Below are 27,936 nucleotides of genomic sequence, written 5' to 3'. Positions count from 1 at the left end.
TCTGTTTTGTAGTGACCTAGTTTCGTACATAATGCGTTACCTTTGACCTGTTTAGGTCGTTTGAACTGTGGCCACGCTGGGGGTGGGGGGCACTGCCTCGAAGGTTCATTAGTCGAACGAATTGATCCCGTTACTAATTTTTTTGTTTTTGTTATTTTTGGTTATATTTGGAGTGGGGGGCTTTTTGGTTTGGTGGGGTTATTTTTTATGGGTGACTTATTGCCGAACCGCTATGTTAAGTTATGAGGTTATAGTAGAGGACACTTGCCCAAGGTATCACGTGATGGGACTGAAGCTTGAACAATGTGGTTGGGAAGCAAGCTTCTTACTACACAGCCAAGCCTGCGCGCGCGTATATATATATATATATATATATATATATATATATATATATATATATATACAGGTGAAGTATATTTGCCACTTAAATGCGGCTAACCACTAAGGATGAATGCTACTGTAGCTTGTAGCCCCAGGAGAACATCTCCTCCAGCTGGCTATTGACACACTTTCTGTGCCCTGTCGGTATTTGCAAAGGAAAGTCATCCTACCCATCGTCGACCTGACGTGATACGCACGGACCCGGGTTTCTGGGTATTTACCCTTTGTCAGCGTACGACAATCACCGATCTTCGATGCGAAGGGGTCCCATTGCAAATACATATATCCTTTTTCCAGTGACGAAAATTCACTGATCTCGAAAAAGTGTAAACTAGCAATAATAAATCTCTAATATATATATATATGCATGGTCTGATCAATAAGTAACTGGACTCTTACCATAGTAACGAAGCTAAAGCAGGCAGAGTGAAGCCGCTTGGCACAAATTGTCCTTGAACTCTGCTGTGCATGCACACTAAGTTTTAACGTTCTTGCTCTCTTTTGCTGGTTACACCAGTGCTTGGAAGGAACGTGTGTAGCATGTGATCGTCGCATTGACCATCGCAGAGAAAGTTGAGCGGAGAATCTGCATCAAGCTGTACCTTGGCGATGCTTGCTCAAAGGCCTACGCAAAGTTGCAGAAAGTGTATGGAGAGGAGTGTATGAGCCGAAAAAGCGTCGCTAGTGCCGAACATTCTAGGAGATCCGCAACCAGCGGAACTGAGAAAAGCATTGCAGATGTGCGTGCAACTGTGAAGGGAATCGTCGAATCACCATCTGTGAGTTATCAGAGGATGTGCAGATTAGTTACGGTTCAGTTCAGTCCATTATCCCTGAAAATTTGGGTATGAGACGCGTCTCTGCCAAGTTGGTGCCAAAACTGCTTTCAGCTGACAACGCACCTGTCCATTCAGCGCACGGTTCTGGCATGGTCCTGTGATCGTGAAGGGCTCATAAGGACTTGCAAGTTATGTTCACTACTCGTAACTACATGTTATTCTGCTTACTGTCTTTCCACATTGCACTACAAAGGTGACAACAAGTCAGGATTCAATGTCATCTCAAAAGCTGGCTACCGTTATTGTACCCAATAATCCGTTATTGTACTCTACTTCACCATGTTCTGAGACACATGCTAATAAGCGGTAACGATAGTGCATTTGAGCCTTTTGAACTCGATCAAAGGTCAATAGTTGGTCCTCACCAGTGATCATTGTATGACATAGCTTGTTCCGTTGTACAACTTTCAAATTTCATGTTATCGTTGTATTTTCCTTTTGCCAACCCTTACCGCTTATCTCTTTCGTCGAGTTCACGTCACAAGTCCACCTATATCAACTAATTGATGTCACACATCCATATCGCCGTATCGATACGGATGTGTGACGTTATCTCTGGTACATCAAAGAAAAAAAAATCATTGACCCTTTGTCGTATTCCAGAGAGAAAGAGAGAGAGAGGGGAGGCTTTCTTCCGCTCCTGGATAAGATAAAACAACAAGCTGATAACTATTCCCTTGTGTCTGTCTGATGTTGTTGGTGTGGCTCGCCTACTTATGATTAGTCGCCAGATATCTTTCAAATTTTACCGCCCTTAAAAATGGGTGAAAACGGGAAAATGGTGTGTAAACAAACTTTAGGTCAGTTCAAATATGTCTGGGACGAGAAAGATAAAAGATAAAAGAAGGATAATAAATCATTGGGTAAAATCAGCTTGTTTGATTAAAATCGTCTGCTTTTCGCTCGCTCGCTCTCGCTCCCTCTCACTCTCTTGCTTTCTCTCTCTCTCTCTCTCGCTCCCTCTCACTCTCTTGCTTTCTCTCTCTCTCTCTCTCTCTCTCTCTCTCTCTCGCTCTCTCCCTCTCAAACTCTATTTGGTGAGTGGTAAGGGGAGGCACTTAGCTTTCCAAACGTTCGGACATTAATGATATCCATCTCACGGGTCTTGGAAAACCTGCGAAAGATATGAACACTGCTCTTCCTCGCAGCCATCCTCACAAAGAAAAAAAATCAGAAAATGTATTTATCTTTATTCTTTACTTGTTTCAGTGATTAGACTGCGGCCATGCTGGGGCACATCTTTGAAGAGTTTTAGTTGAATGAATCGAGCTCAGTACCCAATAGTTTTTAACGGATTTATAGTGAAACGAACACAAATAATTATCGTCTGCACCAATGAATATATTCTGAAATGTCGTCATTTTTACCCTTTTAAATTGTATCGTTCTTCTGGCAATCCTAAATATAAAATTAATTCAGCACATTCAGTATATAACCCAATTTATACACTCGTTTCTACAGTGTACAAAAAGTCCTGTGCACATTTTATTAACCTTAGTTCAACGGTGTATAAATTGCATAAAGTGTAAAGAAAAACAAAACCGATCGGTCTATTTTGCTGAACAGCTAAGTTACAGGGGTGTAAACAAACCTAAACCGGTTCTCAAGCGTAGGGGACAAACTATAATACACACACACACACACACACACACACATATGACGGGCTTCAGTCAGCTTCTGTCTACCAAATTTACTGACAAGCCTTTGGCCGGCCCGGAGCTATAGTGGAAGGAACTTGTTCAAGGTGCCACGTAGTAAGACTGTATATAGAACCATGTAGTTGGGAAAACAAACTTCTTACTATACAGCCACGCCAGCACCAAGTTAGCGGTTTTATAGGGTTTTTGTTTTACACTTTATGCAATTTATACACCATTGAACTAAGGTTAATAAAATGTGCACAGGACTTTTTGTACTCTGTAGAAACGAGTGTATAAATTGGGTTATATACTGAATGTGCTGAATTAATTTTATATTTAGGATTGCCAGAAGAACGATACAATTTGAAAGGGTAAAAATGACGACATTTCAGAATATATTCATTGGTGCAGACGATATTTATTTGTGTTCGTTTCACCATACATCCGTTTGATGATGATAATACGTTCGTATTATTTCCTCCTCCTCCTCCTCCTCCCCTCCTTCCCTTTCTCTTCCCTTTATGTTACGAACTTCATTAGCTTTTTGTCTTTTACTTGTTTCAGTTATTAGACTGCGGCCATGCTGGGGCAGCGTCTAGAATTTTTAATCTAATGAATCAACCTCCAGGACTTGTTTTTTAAGTCTGGTACTCATTCTATCGTTCTTTTTGGCCGAACCGCTAAGTTACGGGGACACAAACACACCAACACCAGTTGTCAAGTGATGGTGGTGGGGGGGACAGCACAGACACAAACGCACACACACACACACACACACACACACACACACACACGCAGATATATATATATATATATATACATACGACGGGCTTCTTTCAGTTTCCGTCTACCAAATCCACTCACAAGGCTTTGGTCGGCAGAAGACATTCGATAATAGCAGACGACATTCGATTATAGCAGACGACATTCGATTATAGCAAACTCATACACATCGATATCTTTCCTTAGACATCAGAAAGATCAAAAATGCGACAAAAATTTAAAATATCTCGGTCAAGTGGAAGAGGATCTTGGAAAAATGGCACATGATACGAAATTAAGGAAATTCAACCGAATAAAAAAAAAGCTCAATATAAATATTCTCTATAGCTTCTTCACGATCTGCGGGAGTGGCTCTGTTCCCGATATACTAACGGGCTATGCAGTTAAAGAGAAGAAATTAGTGGAATTAGTAATGGTTCATTTTACTCTATTTTAGGCATCACTTTTCGAAAACTGCAGATTATCAAATTAGACATTAGTGTGGGAAAAAATTGACTTGGAATCCATCAGAGAGAGAAAAATATTTATTGTTAAACACCAAAACTTATTCAGTTTTTTTTATTAGCAACCTCAATTGGACCACAGTTGAGGAAAATTTTCTAGAAAAAAAACATGACTGTGTTCCAAACTCTCTGAGCTATGTTGACCAATTTTTTTACAGCCAAAGTTGATGCAACGATATAAAATGATGGTGCAATACTTGTAATGTAATGATTTCAAACAGGTAGGGAGAAAATACTGAGAAATTGGAAATTACTCATTTTACCCCGGTTACGAATTTTGGTCCATCAGCCCCGCTACCACTATATATATATATATATATATATATGAAGCTTGCTTCCCAACTACACGGTTCCGGGTTCAGTCCCACTGTGTGGCACCTTGGGCAAGTGTCTTCTATAGCCTCGGGCCGACCAAAGGCTTGTGAGTGGATTTGGTAGACGGAAACTGGAAGAAGCCCGTCGTGTATATATATATATATATATATGGGAGAATATACAAAAAATAACAACAGACGAGGACAGGTGGTGTAAATAACAAAAGTATATATTAGTATGACGCTCGGGAATACGGAAAGTCTTTGACGTTTCGATATATATATATATATATATATATATATATATATATATATATATAGAGAGAGAGAGAGAGAGAGAGAGAGAGAGAGAGAGAGAGAGACGGATGGGCGGACAGAAAGACAGACAGATAGATAGATAGATAGATAGATAGCTAGATAGATAGATAGATAGATAGATAGATAGATAGATAGATAGATAGATAGATATGACTGTAAGGTACAATTTGTAAATAAATTTGCTGCTCTTTCTAGCAAGTTGCGCAAGCAGCTTTAGAGGCCTCCTCATTGGTAAAATGAGAGAAAAGGTTATTCCTATAAATAGATGAGAAACTCCTCGCGGTGTATGTGTGAGAGCGTGTTGCATGCGTGTGTGTGTGTAAGAGAGAGAGAGAGAGAAAGAGAGAGTGAGTATTTGTGTGTTATGTTCGACACCACTTAAAGTGATGATGATGATGATGATGAGATGATTGGTTAGTATTACACAAGCCGGAAGAGACTTCCCGAAACTTAAGCAGCATGTTAAGTTAATGACGGCGAAAAGGAAGACGGTTGGTGCATGTTTAGTGCCGTTTGGTACAGAATTTTGGTAAAGCGGACAATAAACAAATGCTTTTTTTTTGCGGGGGGGGGGGGGATGGTTGTGGCGATGTAGGTGGTGGAGATAATTGCGATGTAGTTGGTTAGCAGTGGTGGTGGTGGTAGTGGTGCTGGTGCTGGTTGTGGTGAAGCTGGTTGTCATGAAGGCAGTGACGCTCGTGATGGTATTAATGATGTTGTTGTTGTTGGCGGTGGTGGCTCCGGTGGCGGCGTTAGCGTGGTCATGGCGATAGCTGTGGTGGTGGTGGTGGTGGTGATGGCGGCGGTGGTGTTGGTGGTGGTGGTGGTGATGGTTGATAATGGTGATACTGGCGGTCATTGTTGTTGATAGTGTTGTTGTTGTTGTTGGCGGTGGTGGTGGTGATGGTGGTGAGTTAATGAGTGAAAAACCTACAAAAATAAGAGTGAAATTGGGGTAATTATGAAGAGCAATCTTTCTGAAGGCGTGTGTAGGCGGCAGGGGTACAGTTAAGGGTTTATATATATATATAAGTTTTAATTTATTTCCTTTTTCTTCTTTAATTAATTCTGTTTCATTTGTTGCTTTTTTTGTTGTGGGATGGGTACCAAACAAGATAAACAAATGGAACAACACTGGGGGACAATATACATACACTGTTGTTGTGCTGTCGATGATGATGATGGTGGTGTTGGTGGTGGTGGTGGTGATGATGATGATGATGACGACGACGACGGCGACGACGATCAATGTTACTGATGATGCGTAGAGGAAGCTGGGTACGTCTTCTCTGAAGAGCAGTCAACAAACCATAAAACAGTTCGTCACGAAACTTCTCCACATTTCTTTTTGTACATCAGTGAACTAGAAAGAACGTGTTACATTATTGTTTATTTGTGTGTGTGTGTGTGTATTCTTTTATTCTGTCAGAAGATTTAATCAACAACATCGTAAAATAATTACTCATTTAACTTGCAATATCTTATCAAATTTAAGGCGGCGATCTGGGAGAAACGTTAGCACGCCGGACGAAATGCTTAGCGGTATTTCGTGTGTATTTACGTTCTGAGTTCAAATTCCGCCGAGGTCGACTTTGCCTTTCATCCTTTCGGGATCGATAAATTAAATACCAGTTGCGGGATCTTGTTCAAAACGGCGGCACCAGTATTTTCGTAACGAAACACTTTGAAACTTGGGACACTGGTAGAATGTGTCATATAAAACATCTTTTTCTCTTAGTCTTCTTAACAAAAAAAACGTACATCGCAAGTTATTTCATGTTAAAGTTGTCGTATTTCTGTAATTTCAACCAATGACTGACGTCCATTCAGCCGTAAAAATTAAGTGCTGACTACGTAAACAAACGATTCTCAAACGATTCTGGCGGTGATAAAATTATTATTTCCTTGTCAAAAAATGGCTGAAGCATATTGGCAGTAGCTAATAAACCTTTCTATTATAGGCACAAGGCCTGGTTTTTGAGGGAAGGAGCAAGTCAATTAGGGTTAGGGCTAGGGAAAACGAACACACGTGTGTTGCCTCTCTGCAAAATGTCAGAAGTAATGGAGATTAAATACGCTTTACACCGCTTAGGAGTAACTGTAAACAGCTGAATACTTGTCAGTGATTGGTTGAAATTATCGAAATAAGACAATTTTTTACATGAAATACAAAAATTTTTTTCTGTTCTATAACACAAAATAGATAAGTATACGAAGTTTGAAAGTCTTTCGGTACCAAAAACACTACATAAAACATAAATGAAAACTGGTGCCCCCGTTTTGAACAAGATCCCAGTTGCGTACTGAAGTCAATCTAATCGACTGCCCCCTCCCTCCCAAAAAATGTCAGGCTTTGTGCTTAGAGTAGACAAGAATATTACAATCCTAAAGAAGTGATTAAGCCTACCGGCTTTGTCCATAAAGGCCAGTAGTGGCAGAACTTATTTGAATACGCCTGGTATTAGTCACCGTGCAATGACATTTGAGACCATCAAAACATGCTCAAAGGGAGCTGCTCTATAAACCATTTATTGAATTTCATTGCTTTAAAGTCAGACTTAGTTGGTCTTTCATTCTGTATTCTTTTACTTGTTTCTGTCATTTTGACTGTGGCCATGTTGGAGCACCGCCCTTTTAGTCGAAGAAATTGCCCCCCCCCCCCACTGGACTTATTCTTTGTAAGCCTGGTACTTATTCTATCGGTCTCTTTTGCCGAACCGCTAGCTTACGGGGACGTAAATACACCAACATCGGTTGTCAAGTGATGGTGGGGAGACAAACACAGACACAAGCACACACACACACACACACACACACACACACACACATATATATATATATATATATATATATATATATATATATATATATATATATATATACGACGGGCTTCTTTCAGTTTCTGTCAACCAAATCCACTCACAAGGGGCTTTGGTCCAAGGTGCCATGAAGTAGTACTGAACCCCGAACCATGTGGTTGGGAAGCAAGCTTCTTACCACACAGCCACTCCTGCACCTATTCATTAATCTAATTCTTCCTGGTAACAGTGTTCCGTAAGATTATTACCGAACTAACAAAATACTGATTTGAGATTTTGGCACAAGGTCGGCAGTTTCGGGATGGGGATGAGTCGATTGCGTCGACCCCAGTACTCAACTGGTTTCTTATTTTATCGAACCCGAAAGGATAGAAAGTAAAGTCTACCTCGGCTGAATTTGAGCTCAGAACGTAAAGACAGTCGGAATGCTGCTAAGCATCTCCGCCAGCGTGCTAACGATTGTCAACTCGTCGCCTTACACTAACGGAATATTAGTATAACTTGATGATGACTCTGCTAATTACAATATAATGAGAATAATTTAGGGCAAAATAACAGATTAGCTCAGTGTTATTAGTTGTAGAAGGAAAATGTTTAGCAGCTGTGGAGGAACTTCTAAATCTTGAAAAATATTTTTATACACAAATAAGCGCAGGCGTGGTTGTGTGGTAAGAAGCTTGCTTCCCAACCACATGGTTCCGGGTTCAGTCCCACTGCGTGACTCATTGGGTAAGTGTCTTCTAATATAGCTGCCGACCAAAGCCTTAGTGGTTAGGGTTTAGGTTAAGGGTTAGGATTTAGATTAGACTGGAGTTAGACTGGAGGATAAATATGTAAATGGTCAAGTAGACCGCGCGCTAAAGTGGCACCAAATATTGTTTATCTCTTATTAACACGAACCATATACTACTTGAGTCATTTTTAAACATCCCATATATTACACGTATTGTTAATGGAAACTCCTCTTTTCCACTCGACCAGTAACGTTTAAATTTACAAATTTGGACATTTCCTTATTGTAATTCTGATATAAAAAATAAAATAAAAATTGTGTTGCGAATATAGACAAAGGAAGAATTGTTTTTTTCTTTTTCCATATACATTTCCCAATTCAATTCCGATTTTGTTTTCTTTCGGTGTGTGTGTGTGTGTGTGCGTGTGTGATTACTACTGTTTTTCGACGGCACAAAGTTTCTCTACTTAAAACAAAAAACTGTTTTGTGCTGTTGATTCCATTAAAACTACTTCAGTTACAAAATCATGTGAATCAATGCAAGAATGCGCACACGCACATGCATATATATATATATATATATTACATGTGTGTGTGTGTGTGAACATACATGTGTATATATATATGTATACATATGTGTGTGTATGCGTGTGTATACATGTATATATATGTATAAATATATGTCTATATCTATGTACATGTATATATATATTTATATGTATGTATGTATATATGTATAAATATATATCTGTATATGTGTATATATATATATATATATATATATGTGTGTGTGTGTGTTTAGATAGATAGAGAGAGAGAGAGAGAGAGAGAGACTGAGATACAATAATTAGTGCACTTGGTTTTGTCTGTAAATGCCTAACTGTCAGTCTGGATAAGTTTGGACTTTCAGAAAAATAAATCAACTAACTGATTCGCACATTACAAATACAATCTGTAAGTGGAACGGTGAAACTTTGCAGTAAAACTCAGGTTCAGAATGTGACGTTGTTTCCGTTATCAACATTCCAAAGATGGAGCTTTGTATCTTTGCTGGAAACCATGTCCTTCTTGAAAGGAAGAATTTAAATGATTAAAAACAGAAGATACATACATACATACTTTTGTAGTTACATACGTACTTAGATATATCGTATTTGGTGGCATAAAATAGAAGACTTTCAGTAGAATATATTCATGTGTGTGTGTGTGAGTAAAAAAAATAATTTTTAAAAAAACGGAAAAAAAGACAAGAAAAAAAGAACGCGAGGACGTGGTACATGCAAAGTATTAATGAAACGCTCAGAGAAGGAAAGAAAGAGCGGTTGCTTTACGTTTCGAGCAAAGTTCTTCGTCAGAAACAGGAGACATAGGAAAGTCCAAAAGAAAAGGAAGAAGGAGGGGGAAAATTGCAACAGTCCACGTGTAGTTACATTTTGGAATATATATAGGTGTGTAGTTAAGGTAAATACCAGCTGTTTCCTCTTGAATCACATCTGTTTATTCCGTTATTACAATCAATATGTAACCATTGTTGCTGTTAATAAAAATACATATTGAAATTGAGAATTATGGAAATATTTTTGGCAGGGTTATTGTAAAAACAAAGCAGTGAATTGAAATGTTTCTGCTATTATTTATTTTCCATTACACATGTTTCATTCGCTAATTGTAATTCCTATTAGCAAATAAAACACGTACAATGGAGAATAAATAATACCAAAAAATTTCTGTCCTGTTTTGTTCTATATATATATATATATATACATATATATATATATATATATATATATATATATATATATATATATATATATATATATATATATATATATATATATATATATATATATATATATATATGGGAGAATGTACAAAAAAAACAACAACAGACGAGGACAGGTGGTGTAAACAACAAAAGGATGTATTAGTATGACGCTCGGGAATACGGAAAGTCTTTAACGTTTCGAGCTACGCTCTTCAACAGAAAGAATACGGAGACAAGGAGAAAAACACGGAGAAAAAAAATTGAATAGTGTTCAGTCAGCGGTCAATCATAGTAATGGCTAATCATAGTATATATATATATATATATATATATATATATATATATATATATATATATGTATATATATGTTTATATATATATATATATATATATATATATATATATATATATATATATATATATATATATATATATATATATATATATATATATATATATATATATATATATATATATATATATATATATATATATATATATATATATATATATATATATATATATATATATATATATATATATATATATATATATATATATATATATATATATATATATATATATATATATATATATATATATATATATATATATATATATATATATATATATATATATATATATATATATATATATATATATATATATATATATATATATATATATATATATAGGCGCAGGAGTGGCTGTGTGGTAAGTAGCTTGCTTACCAACCATATGGTTCCGGGTTCAGTCCCACTGCGTGGCATCTTGGGCAAGTGTCTTCCACTATAGCCTCGGGCCGATCAAAGCCTTGTGAGTGGATTTGGTAGACGGAAACTGAAAGAAGCCCGTCGTATGTGTGTTTGTGTGTCTGTTTGTTTGTCCCCCACCACCATCGCTTGACAACCGATGCTGGTGTGTTTACGTCCCCCGTAACTTAGCGGTTCGGCAGAAAGGGGCCAATAGAATAAGTACTAGGCTTACAAAGAATAAGTCCTGGGGTCGATTTGCTCGACTAAAGGTGGTGCTCCAGCATGGCCGCAGTCAAATGACTGAAACAAGTAAAAGAGTAAAAGATATATATATATATATATAAACCTTTTACTTGTTTCAGTCAAATCACAAATCAATATAAATATGTTTAATTGGAATGATTAAATATTTAAGGGATCGCCTTATGATTCTGGATCTCTTGACCCAGTTTTAAGTTAACCATGAATCATTCTTCCGCGATGCTGTCCCTTGCTGACGTTTTGCAGTTCGTTTCCGGATAAAATGTGTCGAGTGATTCAAAATTAAAAGTGGTTTATTAAAATGTTTAATCAGTCCCATCTAAGGCGCAGGTGTAGCTGTGTGATAAGAAGCTTGTTTACCAACCACACGGTTCCCAACCACATGGTCCCGGGTTCAGTCCCGCGGCGTGGCACCTTGGGCAAGTGTCTTCTACCGACCAAAGCCTTGTGAAAGGATTTGGTTGACAGAAACTGAAAGAAGGCGGTGAGCTGGCAGAAACGTTAGCACGCCGGGCGAAGTGCTTAGCAGTATTTCGTCTGCCGCTACGTTCTGTGTTCAAATTCCGCTGAGGTCGACTTTGCCTTTCATCCTTTCGGGGTCGATAAATTAAGTACCAGTTACGCACTGGAGTCGATGTGATCGACTTAATCCCTTTGTTTGTCCCCTCTATGTTTAGCCCCTTGAGGGCAATAAAGAAATAAAAAGAAATAAGAAACTGAAAGAAGCCTATTGTGTGTGTGTGTGTGTGTGTTTGTACCCATCACCACCATCGCTTGATAACTGATGATGGTGTGTTTACGTCCTTGTAATTTAGCGCTTCGGCAAAAGTGACCGATAGTACCAGGCTTAAAGTAAATAATTCCTGGGGTCGATTTTTTCGAATAAAAAAAAACATTATTTACATTTGGCGGATATTTGCCCTCATCTTGTTTGTTGTTAACATGTTTTGGCTGATATACCCTCCAACCTTCATCAGGTGTTTTGGGGAAATTTCGAACCTGGGTTCTCATTCCTAAGGTATTTTTCGATGTTACTACTACTACTATTATTATTATTATTAAATGCTTAGCGATATTTTGTCTGTCTTTACGTTCTGAGTTCAAATTCCGCCGAGGTCGACTTTGCCTTTCATCCTTTCTGGGTCGATAAATTAAGCACCAGTTGCATACCAGTATCCGTCAATCTAATCGACTTCTCCCAAAATTTCGGTCCTTGTGCCTAGAGAAGAAAAGAACTATTATTATTATTATTATTCAGGTCACTGCCTGGAATCGAACTCGGAATATTGGGGTTAGTAGCCCACGCTCTTAACCACTACACCATATGCCTTTTCAGTTCTCCAAAATTACATTTGAAAACAGACTCATACACATCAACATCTGTCTTCAGACACCAGAAAAATGAGAAAAGCAACGAAAATTTAAAATATCTTGGTCAATTGAAAGAGGATCATGGACTAAATCAAAAGACTCAAGACACAAACATACTTGCATATATTGTCATATTTTTGCATATAGCAGGTGGCAGTGATTTGAGTAAAATATGGAAACTCATACAATATTTGTCATTTTTACTAGTAGCAGGACAATATTGAAATCCTTTATAGCTTCTGATTCAATAACTGCTGAAACAAGATATATACATATTGTATTAGTGCAAGTCATCGTCTGTGGCTTTCATCTGCTCAAAGACCAACGTCCGAAACGTTAAAACACTTTTTGATTCCATGAAAGTGTTAATCTGATACCTTATTTATGAGACTCTATTTCTCTTGTGTTATCCTTTTTACTGTTCATTGTATTTACAACGTAGTATATGGGGGCCCCCGATATTTTTAATGCCTCGCTATTTTGACACAAGCTATTATGACTTCCACATACAATTATGTGGAGAATACTGGAAGGAAATTTGCGTAGTTAACACTTAAAAGAAGTTTACAATAAAAAAATTTTGTAGTCAAATTCTGATATTCGATACAGAGTTGTTCCCCTTGAACTGAAAGTTTTCAATTACATTTTGTACGCTAGTGAAAAAGAATAGAGAATCCGCCTGTCCACACCCCGTCCCTCCCCCATCCGTCTCCTCATCTGTCCCCACGTCCATCCGTCCGCCCGCCCGTCCGTCCACCCGTCTTCCATTCCGTTTGCCTGTCCTTTCACCCATCTGTGTTCGTCCGTCCGTCACCCGTCCATCCGCCTGCTCACCCAGCTGTCCATCCGTCCAAGCGGTATAGCCGAACGGTTAAAATCACATCGTAATTTCGAAGTTCCAGGTTCGATCTCATTGCGTTGTTCTTGAGCAAGTGTCATTTTCTATGGGTTTGGGTCCACCCATACCTTGTGTAGACGGAAACCTCATAGAAGCCAGACGGGTGGTTCATACTTGTAATTCAAAAAGCGCTGCCTTGTCACATACTGTATTCATGCCGGAATACTCAACCACTTACTCGTTAGTTTAGGAGCAGATAGTTTAATTGATAGAACAGAATCATTTCGAAAAACGGCGGAGATCCAGAGACAGAGAGAGAAAAAAAGATAGATAGATAGGTTATGTAGGTAGATATAGATTAACACAAACACATATATACATGCATATATATATATATATATATATATATATATATATATATATATATATATATATATATATATATATATATACACGCACATATGTATGTATGTATATTCGACAATAGAAGACACGTTTTCCAAGGAGCCGTAGAATTTGCTTTGAATCCTGTCTTTGCCTATAAGATAATTTCACTAAATAAATAATTTTCTGAAAGTCTGTATGTTCATAAAGCGACATACCTACACAACAGCTTCGATCGACTTAGTTCCCACATAACTTTCAAAGAAACGGATATGTTTTTTTTTAATGAAATTTTCTACAAACACCTTTTAGATGGTATAACGATTATATCGGAATTTAATGTGGGAGAAAAATTGTTAGCCGTGCACACACGCTTGCTGCTACATTATCAGTTTCTTTTTTGCATTACAAATTTCATTTTGTAGAAATACAAACGTAGACAAATGGGTGACTGTGGCAAGAAGCTCTCTTCCTAGTCCCATTGTTCCCGAGTCAGTCGCACCGCGTGACACTTTGGGTACGCGTCTTCCACTATAGCCTCGGGCCGACAAAGGCAGGCTATGTGAGTGGATTTGGTAGACGGAAACTAAAAGAAGCCCGTCGTGTGTGTTTGTGTCTGTGTGTGTGTGTGCGTGTCTCTGTGTGTCCACCACAGGTTTTGGTGTTTATTTAGCAGTTCGCCAAAAGCAGTCGATACAATAGATGCCCGACTTTTAAATAAAAACTAAGTACTGGGGTCGATTCATCCGACTAAAAATTCTTCAAGGCGATGCCCCATCATGGCCGCAGTCTAATGACTGAAACAAACAGAAGATAAAAGAAAATTGTGATGCGTGTCAGCATGTGTGCGTGCTTGCCCGCCAATTTTCTTTCTCTTTTTATTTTTCTCAACAAATTTTGAAATAATTGTAAACTACACCATCTGAAAGCTATTTGTGAAAAATTTCATTTTAACCGTTTTTATTGAAAGTTATGAGGAAACAAAATCGACTCATTTAAATTATCTGAAATTCTTCTTTCCCTTTCCGAAAAGTTTTTCCCAACAAGCAAAGTAGCTCGTTAGAAAATCTCTGTACGTGATGAAAGTAATAAGTATACTGAGAAGTAATGTCTGTCGCCACTTCGACATAGGTGTTCTGTTCGAACCGACGTTACTACCAAGAGGAAAACCCTTTCACCATTTCTATCCCAAGAGGAAGTCCCCTCATAACAAATTCCGATATAATCAGAATCTACACCGTCTAAAATATAATTATAGGTAAATTCATTTTAAAAATATCCATTTTGTTTTCTAAAATTGAGGAAACAAACTCGAGGAGGGGTGGGTACACTTCTAACGCAATTGACTCAGAATATAATTACGTTTGCTTGTGAAGGGAAGTAACTCTTAAATATGACATTATCAGTGACTCACTTTTTTCATTTTATGAATTAAAAAAGAAATTCTTTTAATTTGAAAATATATAAATTTAATATTTACTGATAATATTCATACATACAAGTATAAACTTAAATAAATCATTCTGTGATCGTTTTTTTCTTGCGTTCAGAATTGAAAACTGAGGGGGTTTTTTTAATTCTGTTATCATTTTTTTTTTTACTTGTTTCAGTCACTTTGATTGTGGCCATGCTGAGGCACCAGTTTAAAGGCTTTCAGTTGAACAAATCAACACGAGAATTAATGCGATTATGCAAAAAAAAAAAAAAAGTAGTGTGTGAGAGAGAGAGAGATTTATGAGTGATTTAGCTGCTATTTTTAGCACATCTCACGACCACCTGATACCTTCTTTGTTTCTTTGTCACTGACATGTATTAATGTTTTTCAATATTTTTCTCTTCATAAACACCTCTAATGGAATGATGGTTCACCCAAGGGCGGTCCATTACTGGGCTTTAAGCATAAAGTTCGGACTGTCCATGTTTTTAAACTAAATTTTTTTAATCGAAAAAGAGTGGAAATTTTAGGATTTATGGAAGAGAGCATTAAAGGATTTTATTTTATTTTATTTTTATATAATCATATATTCCCGTGTTTTAATCAAGAATTTGCAAAAATTTCCTGGAAATTCCAAAAAGTAAAAAAGTTATGAGGATTTATATAAGATACTTAAATCAGAATTCTGCCCACATTTCTATAGGTATGCCTTAGTCTTATAGATTCTAACCATCTTTTTCTTTTATTTTATTTTCAAAATAACTATTTTCTTTTACCATTGAATAAATTTTTTCAGGTTTCTTTTCAGACATCTAAGGGACATAATTGAAGGACAGAGCGGAAGTGAAGGGAAGGGGAGTTAGTCTCCGTTTGTTGAGGCTGTAAGCGACTCTTTTCCCGTTGTGTCGTCCACAGCTTCACCATGAGTATTCCAGTCTTTATAGATTTAACTGTTCCAGAACAGGTAAATATTAATTCCTTTTAATACACAATATCGTTTCAATGGAATCTAATCTTCGTTCATTGTTTTCGTCTCTTTTAAAGTAACATTAAATCAATTTGATGCTGTTAAATTGCCATAATGAACACCGGCTGGTGATAACACGAGGAAACCCAAGAATAATTAAATAATAATAATAATAATATAATAGTTATTAAAGTACCAATCTATAACATCTGTTATCATGTGGTATATCCAGGACTACATGATATGTTTGCAGAATTATATCCCGAAGTTTAAAATCTCGCTGTAAAATTAGGCTCATCAAGGCTGTACAGGAAAGCCTCTTAGTGGTCGCTCAGCCTGCTAGAAATAACAGTAAAATCGCTCGAATCACACCTTACTACTTTAAACAGCAACGCATTGAATATTGTACTAGCAATTACGGTATTATGTCTAGAAATAAGACTGGATCGCCTTTGGTCGTGGGGCAACTCGATTGTGTTAACCTAATTATTGTTTAAATATATACATATCTTACTGAATCCCCTTCATCTATCATCTAACAATATTGTTTTCTCCATCCTGTTAGAATCACAGTATATCGTCATTCCCTTTTTATGTCCACTTTTCTATGCTGTCATGAGTTGGACGGGTTTTCTGAGACTGTTTCATGGTTGGTTAGTCTTCCTGTCGCCGACCCTTTTAATCACCTCTTACATCATGTTGGGATACACTGTACTTATCCCAAGGTCCCCTCAAACTAAACGTGAACCGCATCAATTTCAATCGTCTGGGAAGAACTGACACTTTTTTTGTTAATACTAAATGCTTTTAACGTAGCATCATCACCAGTGATTTTTACGTGGTACCAGCACTGAGCCGCATCAGTCTCACTTGTCTGGAAACAACTGACACTTTGTTATTACCTGACTTTTCACTTTCTCATTCATCATCATCATCATCATCAACACGTAGCATCTGTTAACATGGTTAGACTAGCATCATGTCCAAAGAGAAGTTTTTTCCCTCATGTATTCAACACCACAGAACTGTTTTATATTTTTGAAGTTACATGTAGAGGGCCATTGAAATGTTCCTGAATGGGATATGATCCATTGGTTGGCTGAATCACTGACCTAATCGTCATCATTCAGTGTCTGCTTTCCATGCTGGCATGAGTTGGACAGCTTGACAGGAGCTGGCAAAGCCAGGGACTGCACCAGGCTCCATGGTCAGTTTTGGCTTGGCTTTCTAGAGTTGGATGCCTATCCTAACACGAACCACTTTACAGAGTGTACTGGGTGCTTTTTACATAGCACCATCACTATTGCTTTTTATGTGGTACCAGCACACAGAGGGAAGCGAGCTGCTTAATCACATAGCTCATGCTTCATAGTTCAACGTATACTTCCTTTTATAAAACTGTATCTTCTAATTCAAGGCAGATTTAGCTGCTGTTTCTAGCAGCTTGAGTGAATACTTCATTGGCTCAAAAGAAATGAATTTAACCTTTTAGCATTTAAACTGGTCAGAACTGGCCTCCCTCACACCTACCTTGAAATTTCATTCTAAATGATAAATTCAGAGCAGTGTCAATAAATAAGCATCAAATTTGACTGAGTAATCTGAATACTAAAGGGTTAAAATTATTTGTTTTCAAATTCAAATATTCCAATTGTGTTTTACTAAACTGATTTCAGACTAAAAGTAAAATATTTAAGCAACATAATAATAATAATAATAATAATAATAATCTTGAAATATGATTCTCTAACAATGGTATTATTTTTGTTTAGACTATTGAACTTCGTGTTTACCTGAAGTCTCTTGGAGCTGATATAAAGGAAGAAAATGCTGCAGATCTGAGACAAGATTTAAAAGAAATTGTAAAGGCATCTCCAGTCTGTTTTAAAGAACCATCAGACTCCGGTAATTATTTCGTTTACTATCTCTTATGAATTTCTGCTACTTTTTATTTTAATTTTCATATCATATGTATGTAATGTTATAATAAGCAATGCTTTATATCAGGGTTTCTCATCTGCTGGGTCTTACTGGGCCACACAGATGGCTTGTTTCATAAGAAGCTGAGAGATGGTAAAATAACAAAAGAAAAGAAAGGACGTTGTCAAGATAAGTGAAATTGCGGCCATCCATGCATACAGGCAAGTCGTTTACAGTCCATGCCAGTGCTACATGGAAAGCATTAGTGCCAGTGCCGCGTAAAAAGCATTCATTCCGGTGCCATGTGAAAAGTACTCATGCCAGTGACATATAGAAAACGCCCAGCACACTCTGTAAAGTGGTTGGCGTTAGGAACGGCATCCAGTCATAGAAACCTTGCCAAAACAGATGACTAGAGCCTGGGTAGCTCTCCAGCTGGCCAACTCCTATCAAGCCATCCAATCCCTGCCACCATGGGAAACAGATGTTGAATGATGATAAGAAAAGGTAAAGACTTAAGATGGACCAAGAATAGAAAAATCTCTGTTCTTTTCTCTCTCTCCTCTATCTCTCCTCTCTCTCTCTCTCTCTCGTTATGAAATATATGATTTAATTGCAAATTTCATTTCTGTAATCTTTGTAGACATTGAAATTACATTTCATTTAATAATTTTAATTATTAACTTAAACATTTTTTTTTTTTCTTTTTTTCGTTTTCAATTCCAGATGTTGAAATGTTTTTCAATAGTGTTATATCTCTCATCATGTTGGTTCCTGAAACAGAGGTTGAAGAGATTGTTTCCTTGTTTTGTGATATCATCTCTAAAGCTCCTCCTGGAGACAAAAGGGGTCACTTGCGTTTAAGACTGTAAGTTCTATTTTACTACATCTTCTTTATCCCCTTGTTATGAACCCACTTGAGGCAACTTCTATTTCTCTATTAACAAAACTTATCTTTTTAACCCCCTTTGATACCAACCCACCTCCTGGCTCTGTGCTATGAACATCTTATTTCCAAGAGTCCTGAATTAAAATCTTCCATTAAAAAATTCAGTATTAATTTATGTTCCAAACACTAGTTTAATAATGACAAAGTTATTTTACTAAATTCTTCATTATTTAAAAAATTAATTGAAGTAAAAACAGAGTAACTCATCAGAAATCATCATCTTCAATTAACATCTTCCTTCTATGGGTTGGACGTTAGTACCATACTTCTGCGTCTGTTTTGGCATGGTTTTTACAGCTGCATCCCCTTCCTAACACCAACCACTCTGCAGAGTCGGCTGAGTGCTTTTTTCGGAGCACCAGCACAGGCAAGGTCAGTTTTGTCATGGTTTTTACAGCTGGATGCCCTTCCAAATGCCAACCACTTTATAGTGTGGACTGGATGCTTTTAAGAAATACAGTATCAAATGGTTAAAGGGTTTGTATTTAAGATAGAATCTAAATATAATTTTATGTAATAACCTTTACCCTAGATAGTGCTATGTAACTGGATAAAACCCAGAACTATGTGATTCTGAAGTGAACACCTTGACCACTGGACCCTCACTGTCCTATCACACACCTATGTATCATCTCATACACTCAGCAATAGAGAAATCTGCCAATCATTCTACCGGTGTATGTCATGGTTTTACCACAGAATTCCCTTCCTATTGCCAACAACTTTACAGCAGAGAGTGGGTGCTTTCTGTTATGTCACTGATAAACACGAATGGCTGTGTGCAACAACATTTGAGATTTCCCTCTCTTGTCTGTATCAGCATAATCCTACATTCATTTTTCCTTGCTGGCATTGGTAGAACAGGTCTTCTCAGAACACAGCATCACTCTCTTGTTGTGGCCCGTCATCTTTATGAAGTTCATTATCATGAGATCAAAGCATTCCATATCTTCTATTATATATATATATATATATATATGTATATATATATTCAATACAGTATGAATTTATTAGTCCACTGTACATAAATTTTAGTAAAATATAATGTAAATAATGATTAACTAAATAAAGCAAGCAAAAAAATGTGGCAATATAAAAATTATAATGAAATATTCAAAAATTTTATTTTTAAATTAATTCACATAAATATCTGGAAAATTAGTTAAGTGATAATATTCTTTAGACCTTTTACTGATTTCTATCATTGGATTATGGCCATGTTAGAACACCACTTTCAAAAGTATTTAATCAGTTTTATCAACCCCAGTACCCAGCCTGGTTTTAATTTTATGATCCTTGCAAAAGGGGAAATTAAAGCCAACCCTGCACCCATATATTACATTATAACTAATCTGTTTGTTCCTGTTAAGGGTTTAATTTCTTGGTGTTTATCTCTCTTCAGACTGACCAATGTGTTTAGTGGACTGGACGAAGCATCCTATCTGCGTTACACTGTTTACTACAGTATGTTACGTTTAGGGAAACAGGCTGATCTTTTACAAATGGTACCCACTGACCTGAGCAAGGTAAGTCATTAAGGTCTGATATTTTATATTGTAACTGTCGTTTGTCTTTTATCTGTTTCAGTTGTTAGTCTGCGGCCATGCTGGGGCACCAGCTTGAAGAACTTTTTCTTTTTTTAAGTCTGGTACTTGTTCCATTGGTCTCTTTTGCCAAACTGCTAAGTTACAGAAATGTAAACAAACTAGCACCAGTCATCAAGAAGTGGTGGGAGACAAGCACAGACACAAAGAGACACACAGATATATATACAATGGGCTTATTTCAGTTTCTGTCTACCAAATCCACTCACAAGGGTTTGGTCGGCCCAAGGCTATAGTAGAAGACACTTGCCCAAGGTGCTACACAGAATTGAGCCCAGAACCATAGGGTTGGGAAGCAACTTATTACCTCTCAGCCACACCTCTGCATAAGTTATCCCTTCAAACACCAACACTTGCCTGTATTTTGATTATGACTACTGCTGAGACCAATGATTATAGTTCATTGTTGTAGCCAGTCAGTGTTGCTTATCGTGCTTCCAGCAATCAGTAAAATAGGATTAATTTAATTAACTGTAGCCACTTCCTCTGGAAAAACTTGTGGTCTTGTTCTAGTGTTAGAGATCCTTGTTCTTAGTAAAGATGCTTTATTTTTGTGATATGCTTTACACTTAAAATTCTTTGTCTTCAGGTGAAATCTTGGATGGCAATGTGGGACTTACCAGTAGCAAAAAACCAGATCTTGTTGCGTATGCTTCATGATGCCGTCTTTGATGCCAAAATGAGGTGAGTTGACCGTTTCCATTGATTACATCAGGTGGTGAAGAATCACTATTTGGTCCCTTTTATATAAGGCATCTGCAGCTGGCTGATGTTCTCCATGTTAACCCTCTTAATGCCAACCCACCTGAGACCACCCTCAGTCATTCGACACATCAAAATTGCATGTTATCTTTTATCTTTTACTTGTTTCAGTCATTAGACCGTTGCCATGCTGGAGCATCGCCTTGAATTTTTAGTCAAATGAATTGACCCCAGTACTATTTTTTAAGCCTGGAATTTATTCTGTCAAGCAGTGGTGGGAGACAAACACACACGCACACATATATATATATGACGCGCTTCTTTTCAGTTTCCATCTACCAAAACCGCTCACAAGACTATAGTAGAAGACACTTGCCGAAGGTGCCACACAGTGTCTCCAATATTCACCATTATTTTGCATCCTCCTCCCCTGTCATTCTTTGCTAGCTTTGTTTTGATAAACTGGAGTTTCAATTAAACAATTTCCTTGTGTGTGTTAAGATGTGCCACAAAGCATTGCAATGGTTAATGTTGGTTCTATTTACAGTGATACTGCCACAAAAGTAATGATTGAACTGCTGGGAACTTACACTGAAGATAACGCATCCCAGGCCAGAGAAGATGCTCACAGGTAAATACTAGAAGCTTCACTCTCTCTCTCTCTCTCTCTCTCTCTGCTGGTTGTTTAGCCTAAAGCCAGCAACACACCTGTATTCAAGACAGTTGTCTCGTATTTGTCTTCTCTTTTTAAGACATCAAAGTGTGAGTTGATGGAGATTTAGCAGCTGTTTCTGGCAGATTGAGCTCCCTCTGTAGAGTACATGTCTGACTGAGTTGATAGGGTGGTTGTTGTTTGGCCCCAGGTGTCACATAAGTGGTTGGTGTTAGGAAGGGCATCTGGCAGTGGAAACCAAGCCCGAACAGACTATTGAACCTGGTGCAGCTCTCCAGCTCCAGTCAAACCATCGAACTCATGACAACATGGAAAACAGACATTAGATGATGATAATGGTTCAGTCAGTGATTCAGCCAATGGATCATGTTCCACGATGGAAAATTTCACTGACTCTCAACATCCCAAAAGGATGAAAGGCAAAGTAAAAAGCACTGGTGATGGTGCCACATAAAAGTACTGCTGATAGTACCATGTAAAAAGCACTAGTGATGGTGCCATATAAAAAGCACTGATGATGGTGCCACATGAAAAGCATTTGTTGACAGCTGTTTTGTAATCTATATCCAGTTTCATCATTGACATTAAAACATCCTATACACACATATAATATATATAGATGCACATATAACATTTTTCTGTATTCCATTTCAGATGTATTGTCACATGTTTAGCTGACCCTGGAACCTTCCTCATGGATCATCTTCTTACACTCAAACCTGTCAAGTTCTTAGAAGGAGAACTCATCCATGATGTAAGCCTTGTCTTCCTCACATTCACTGTTGTCATCACAAGTATTTTTACTTACCTTTTTTTTTTTTTTTTTTTGTTTAATGATCTTTCACTGCTTGAGAAAATAATTTTATTGGAATACTTGTTTATTTCAAAACCTGGAGTTGCTGTTATTGCCAAGAAGCATTCAAACAATGAAAGCGGAAACCCTTTTTGTTATCAGATTTGTGTGGTTCATAATCCGGCAGTTTCGTGCCTGTTGGCCCTTTCTCTCTGAAGTCACTGCTATTGATCATTCATTGATACCACATCGAATTTCTTTTCTCTGTGTTATAGTTTTGCTATTAACAGGATAACTGTGATGTACCTTTATGTGTGTTTACCCAATGTAAATCATTAAAGTAAGTGTTCACCACTATTCATGTCTTGTATTCACAGTTGCTGACCATTTTTGTAACAGAGAAACTTGCCAAATACAAAGCCTTTTATGCTAAAAATACAGACTTCATCAACTCAATCGGTAAGTTTGGTCTTAATCGTTTTATTGTTGTTGTTGTTGTTGTTGTTGTACCCAGATTGTGTAGTTTGATGTATTGTGGTGGATCAGTGAAACTGAACTGAAAACTGACCAAACAAGATCGGGAAAATTTCTCCTCTTCCTTGACTAGAACCTGCTCTGTCCCCTTCCCATTTCATTGTAATCCCCTCGTCCCCTAGCATGAAGCTGACCTCCCCCAGAGGTTCATAGTCCTGCGAGTTACATGGCAACCTCAGTAGTACAGGTGGCACAGAAACAGCACCTGGTCCACTCTGTAAAGTGGTTGGCATTAGGAAGGGCACCCAGCCTTAGAAACCATGTCAAGCAAAAACATTGGAGCTCAGTGTAATCCTTGGACATGTCGGACCCTGTTAAACCATCCAATCCATGGAACACAGGTTAAATGATGATGATGATGATAATGAGTTGACCCCCTCACTGAAGACTTGATCCTGAAAGGCCCTCTCTTCAAAAGTATAGATTCAAACATGATATATTGACATTTGACCCAAGTGTTGTTATCTTCCTCCACTTACAGGTTTGTCACATGAAAACAACATTCGTAAGATGCGTTTGCTAACATTTATGCAGATGTGTGAGAACAGAAGAGAAATTGATTTTTATCAAATCCAACGAGAACTACAACTGGATGCTGACAAAGTTGAGGACTTCATCATTGACGGTGAGACTTTTTTTTAATATCAATTTTCCGTGTGAAATATCTTTAGTTTCATTTTAGTTTACATAGACCAATAAAGTGCAGATATATGTGTATGTATGTGTGTGTATGTATATATACATATATATATATGTATGAATGTATGTCTATATTTATTACAGAGAAAAAAGTAAATTCTGAATGCAGTTTAGCCATGCAAACAGCTAAAAGTTTGGGTGTTTTTATCCTTATAAAACAGAAAAAGTTGTCAGCAGACAGCTGTGGGATTTGAACCTGTGCCCTCAGATACCAGCTGAATGCTCTACCATTCAGCTAAAAGTCCCACTGACAACAATCACCATCAAATTAAACGCACCATCGATGCTATTGAATTATTATTCCTAAATGTTTTTTTTTTTTCTTTCTTTTTTTCTAGTACTCAAGACAAAAGCTGTCCGTGCTAAAATTGACCAAATGCAGAAAAAAGTGTTGGTCAACTCGACCATTCACCGGACATTTAGTCGGGCACATTGGCAGATGTTGCGTCAGTACTTGCTCCAGTGGCAGTTGAACCTACAGGAAGTTGGTAACAATCTCCAGTCGCTGAGTGCTGAGCAAAAGATGTAAAGAAAGAAAGGAAGAGGAAAGAAAAGGATGAAGAAAAAAGAAAAATGTACATGAGAGACGAGAGAGATTGTCAGCCATCATCAGTCTCTGCCAAGCAATGAAAACAAGAAAATGTATGTTGTAATATTAATGGGATTATTTGAATAAATAGAATATCAAGCAATTACTGGAGTTTTTGTTAGAATTACTGATATCCTTGGAGTAGCTGTGTGGTAAGTAGCTTGCTTACCAACCACATGGTTCCAGGTTCATTCCCACTGCGTGGCATCTTGGGCAAGTGTCTTCTACTATAGCCTCAGGCCAACCAAAGCCTTGTGAGTGGATTTGGTCGTATATATGTATATATGTGTGTGTGTGTGTCTGTCCCCCCAACATCGCTTGACAACCAATGCTGTTGTGTTTACGTCCCTGTAACTTAGCGGTTCGGCAAAAGAGACCGATAGAATAAGTACTAGGCTTTCAAAGAATAAGTCCTGGGGTTGATTTGCTCGCGGTGCTCCAGCATGGCCGCAGTCAAATGACTGAAACAAGTAAAAGAGTAGGTCCCTGCAACTATAGAATGACATTTTAAGAGCTTTAGGGATATCGTCAGTCTTCAGTATTGCCTTTGCCACAAATATTGCTTTGCTAAGAAGGTCTAATAACACTGAAATATGTCTGTTACTTTTACTAGTTGGCTCCATTCTGTCTTGTCCAAAAATTTCTAGCAATTGATCTTATTCGAGTTATCTCCCTTAAGTGGGGGGTTTTTTTTAATCTACTAATTATTTGGATTTTATCAGTTTATTGAATAAAGGCACATGGCCTAGTGGTTAGGATGTTACACTCATGATTTGGGAGATCAAGGTTTCACTTCCCAGACCAGGCAGTGTGTTATTCTTGAGCAAAATACTTCACATTATGTTGCTGTGTGATCGCTTTGACATCCAACATATGTGTGTGTATATATATATAATACAAATAATATATGAGTATATGCTTACTTCTCAACTACATGGTTCTGGGTTCAGTTCCACTGCAGGACACTTTGGGCAAGAGTCTTCTACTACAGCTTTGGGAGTGGATTTGGTTGATAGAAGCTGAAAGAAGCCTGTTATATATATGTGTGTGTGTGTTCGTTCCCCACTACTGCTTAACAACTGGTGCTAGTGTGTTTACATCCCTACAACTTAGTGGTTTAGCAAAAGAGACTGATAGAGTAAGTACCAGACTTTCAAAAAAAAAAAAGTCCCGGGGTTAATACATTCGACTAAAATTTCAAGGTGGTACCCCAGTATGACCACAGTCAAATGACTGAAACTAATAAAAGATAAAAGATAAGCAAATAGGAAATAACAGTCACTACCCAAGGACAAAATATCATGTGACACAGTGTTAGAGGTCAACATATATTGAAGGTGCGTGGCTTAGTGGTTAGGGCATTCGGCTCACAATTGTGAGGTCATGAGTTCAGTTCCCGGCGACGTGTTGTGTCCTTGAGCAAGACACTTTATTTCACGTTGCTCCAGTCCACTCAGCTGGCAAAATTGAGTAGTACCTGTATTTCAAAGAGCCAGCCTTATCATACTATGTGTCACGCTGAATTTCCCTGAGAACTACATTAGGAGTACACATGTCTGTGGAGTGCTCAACCACATGCACGTTAATTTCACAAGCAAGCTGTTCCATTGGTTGTATCAGCTGGTAACCTCGTCATCGTAACCGACAGAGTGTTCTTGCCAATCATACTGGATTCAATATAATCTATCTACCACCAAGTCCTTAAAAAAGTAACGCTCCAGTATGGCTGCTGTTTAGTGACTAAAACCAGAGAAACAATACAAATAATTGATAACAGACACAAAGGAAACATCCCTGTATTGTTTTTGTTATGTTACATAAATGAAATTCTGAGCGACTCTATTAAATAGTCTCTATAAAAATTCAGCCTACACAAACTCAACCTAAGAAAGGTTTCTGCTCACTTTCAGTTTTGCAACTGTGTGGCTGCTACAACAATTATATGTGACAATTGACTCGGCAGTAATGAATGTCTGGCTTGTTTTGTCTCACTGTCAAATTAAATGCCAAATTTTAAAACTGGTGGTGATGGGGGATGGGCGAGACTAAATTGTGTGTGAATAATGTGTCTTAGGAAAAAATACCCCAGGCAAGTGTTCATCGTCATCATCATCATTGTTCTATGTTTGTTTTCTTCCTGGCTTACATGGGTCGGACATAATTTGCTGAGGCGGATTTTCTATGACTGAATATCCTTCCTGTCACTGATCCTTGCTTGTTCCCTAGAAAGGGTATATTCCACCCCATGATCTGATGTGTTTCTATGGAAGATTAAAAAATGGATAATACTGCTTCCATGAGAGTGACATTCATTTGCAACTATCACATGGAGTCAAGGTAATGAGACAATAGCACACACATACACATGTATATAATATATATATATATATATATATATATATCTTACGTGAAGGTGCATGGCTCAGTGGTTAGAGCGTCGAGCTTACGATTGTGAGGTTGCGAGTTCAAATCCCAGACCCGCTGCATGTTGTGTTCTTGAGCAAGACACTTTATTTCATGTTGCTCCAGTTCACTCAGCTGTAGCAATGAGTTGCAACATCACTGGTGCCAAGCTGTATCAGCCTTTGCCTTTCCCTTGGATAACATTGCTTGCACATAGAGGGATGGCTGGTATGCATGGGCGACTGCTGGTCTTCCATAATACAACCTTGCCCAAACTTGTGCCTGGGAGGGTAACTTTCTCGGTGCAATCCCATGGTCAGTCATGGCCGAAGGGAGTCTCAGTATCAGCATATATCTTTATGCACACACATACACACACACTTGCATACATACATACATACATGTACATATGCACACACATAAACAGGGCCGTTTTAGTAATGTAATAGGCACCCTCCAAGCAAAGCAATGCTCTGGAATCACTACATACACAGAGTATCATTTGACCCCCTAAATCTGTAAATTCCCCACCTGAGACTGTCCCTGTTTCTATCAAACAAATTCCCTATTTTAAAGTGATCTAAATTAAAACCTTCCAACAAATTTCAGGTTAATTTTTGCCTCAAACACCAGTTTAAAAATGACAGTTATTTTACTAAATTCCTCTCTATTTTAATAATTCATTGAAACAAAGGTAGTATTTTTTAAAGAAATATAGTGACAAAAGGAGCACTGTACATATGCACACATTAACTAATTCATATATCCAGCAGCCCCCAAAAGTTGTCTTGATTTAAAACAAAGAGGCCTTGTTGCCTTGTTCGTAACCGGCTTGCTTGAATTCTGCAAATAAAGCTTAAATATTGGGTTGTCCGGAAAGTTCGTGCCGATTTTTAAAGGAAAGAAAAAGGTCAATAAATACTTGCCATTACATTTTTAATCAACCAAATATGAATCATTTTGT

General features: G+C 37.6%; 1 protein-coding gene across 3 annotated transcripts in view; it reads left to right on the top strand.

The window, feature by feature from the left end:
- LOC106882221 (eukaryotic translation initiation factor 3 subunit M) overlaps positions 1-24,673 on the top strand; it is a 79,276-nt gene extending 54,603 nt beyond the window's left edge. For 2 of the 3 annotated variants that reach the window (XM_052976850.2, XM_089340995.1), the window contains exons 3-12: positions 15,948-16,103; positions 17,879-18,011; positions 18,753-18,894; positions 20,378-20,501; positions 21,169-21,263; positions 21,829-21,912; positions 22,609-22,708; positions 23,125-23,206; positions 23,763-23,906; positions 24,319-24,673. In XM_052976850.2, the coding sequence (XP_052832810.1) occupies positions 16,062-16,103; positions 17,879-18,011; positions 18,753-18,894; positions 20,378-20,501; positions 21,169-21,263; positions 21,829-21,912; positions 22,609-22,708; positions 23,125-23,206; positions 23,763-23,906; positions 24,319-24,509 (1,137 nt within the window). In that variant the 5' untranslated portion in view covers positions 15,948-16,061 and the 3' untranslated portion in view covers positions 24,510-24,673. Of the gene's footprint in view, positions 1-15,935; positions 16,104-17,878; positions 18,012-18,752; positions 18,895-20,377; positions 20,502-21,168; positions 21,264-21,828; positions 21,913-22,608; positions 22,709-23,124; positions 23,207-23,762; positions 23,907-24,318 lie in introns of all 3 variants that reach the window. The other variant, XM_089340994.1, reaches the window with a different exon arrangement.
- Positions 24,674-27,936: the final 3,263 nt, after the last annotated feature.

Source organism: Octopus bimaculoides, chromosome 24 (genome assembly GCF_046866305.1).
Source record: "Octopus bimaculoides isolate indiv1 chromosome 24, ASM4686630v1, whole genome shotgun sequence".
Lineage (NCBI taxonomy): Eukaryota > Metazoa > Mollusca > Cephalopoda > Octopoda > Octopodidae > Octopus > Octopus bimaculoides.
Note: the sequence above shows the minus strand (reverse complement) of the source record. Positions and strands in the feature narration are given on the sequence as shown.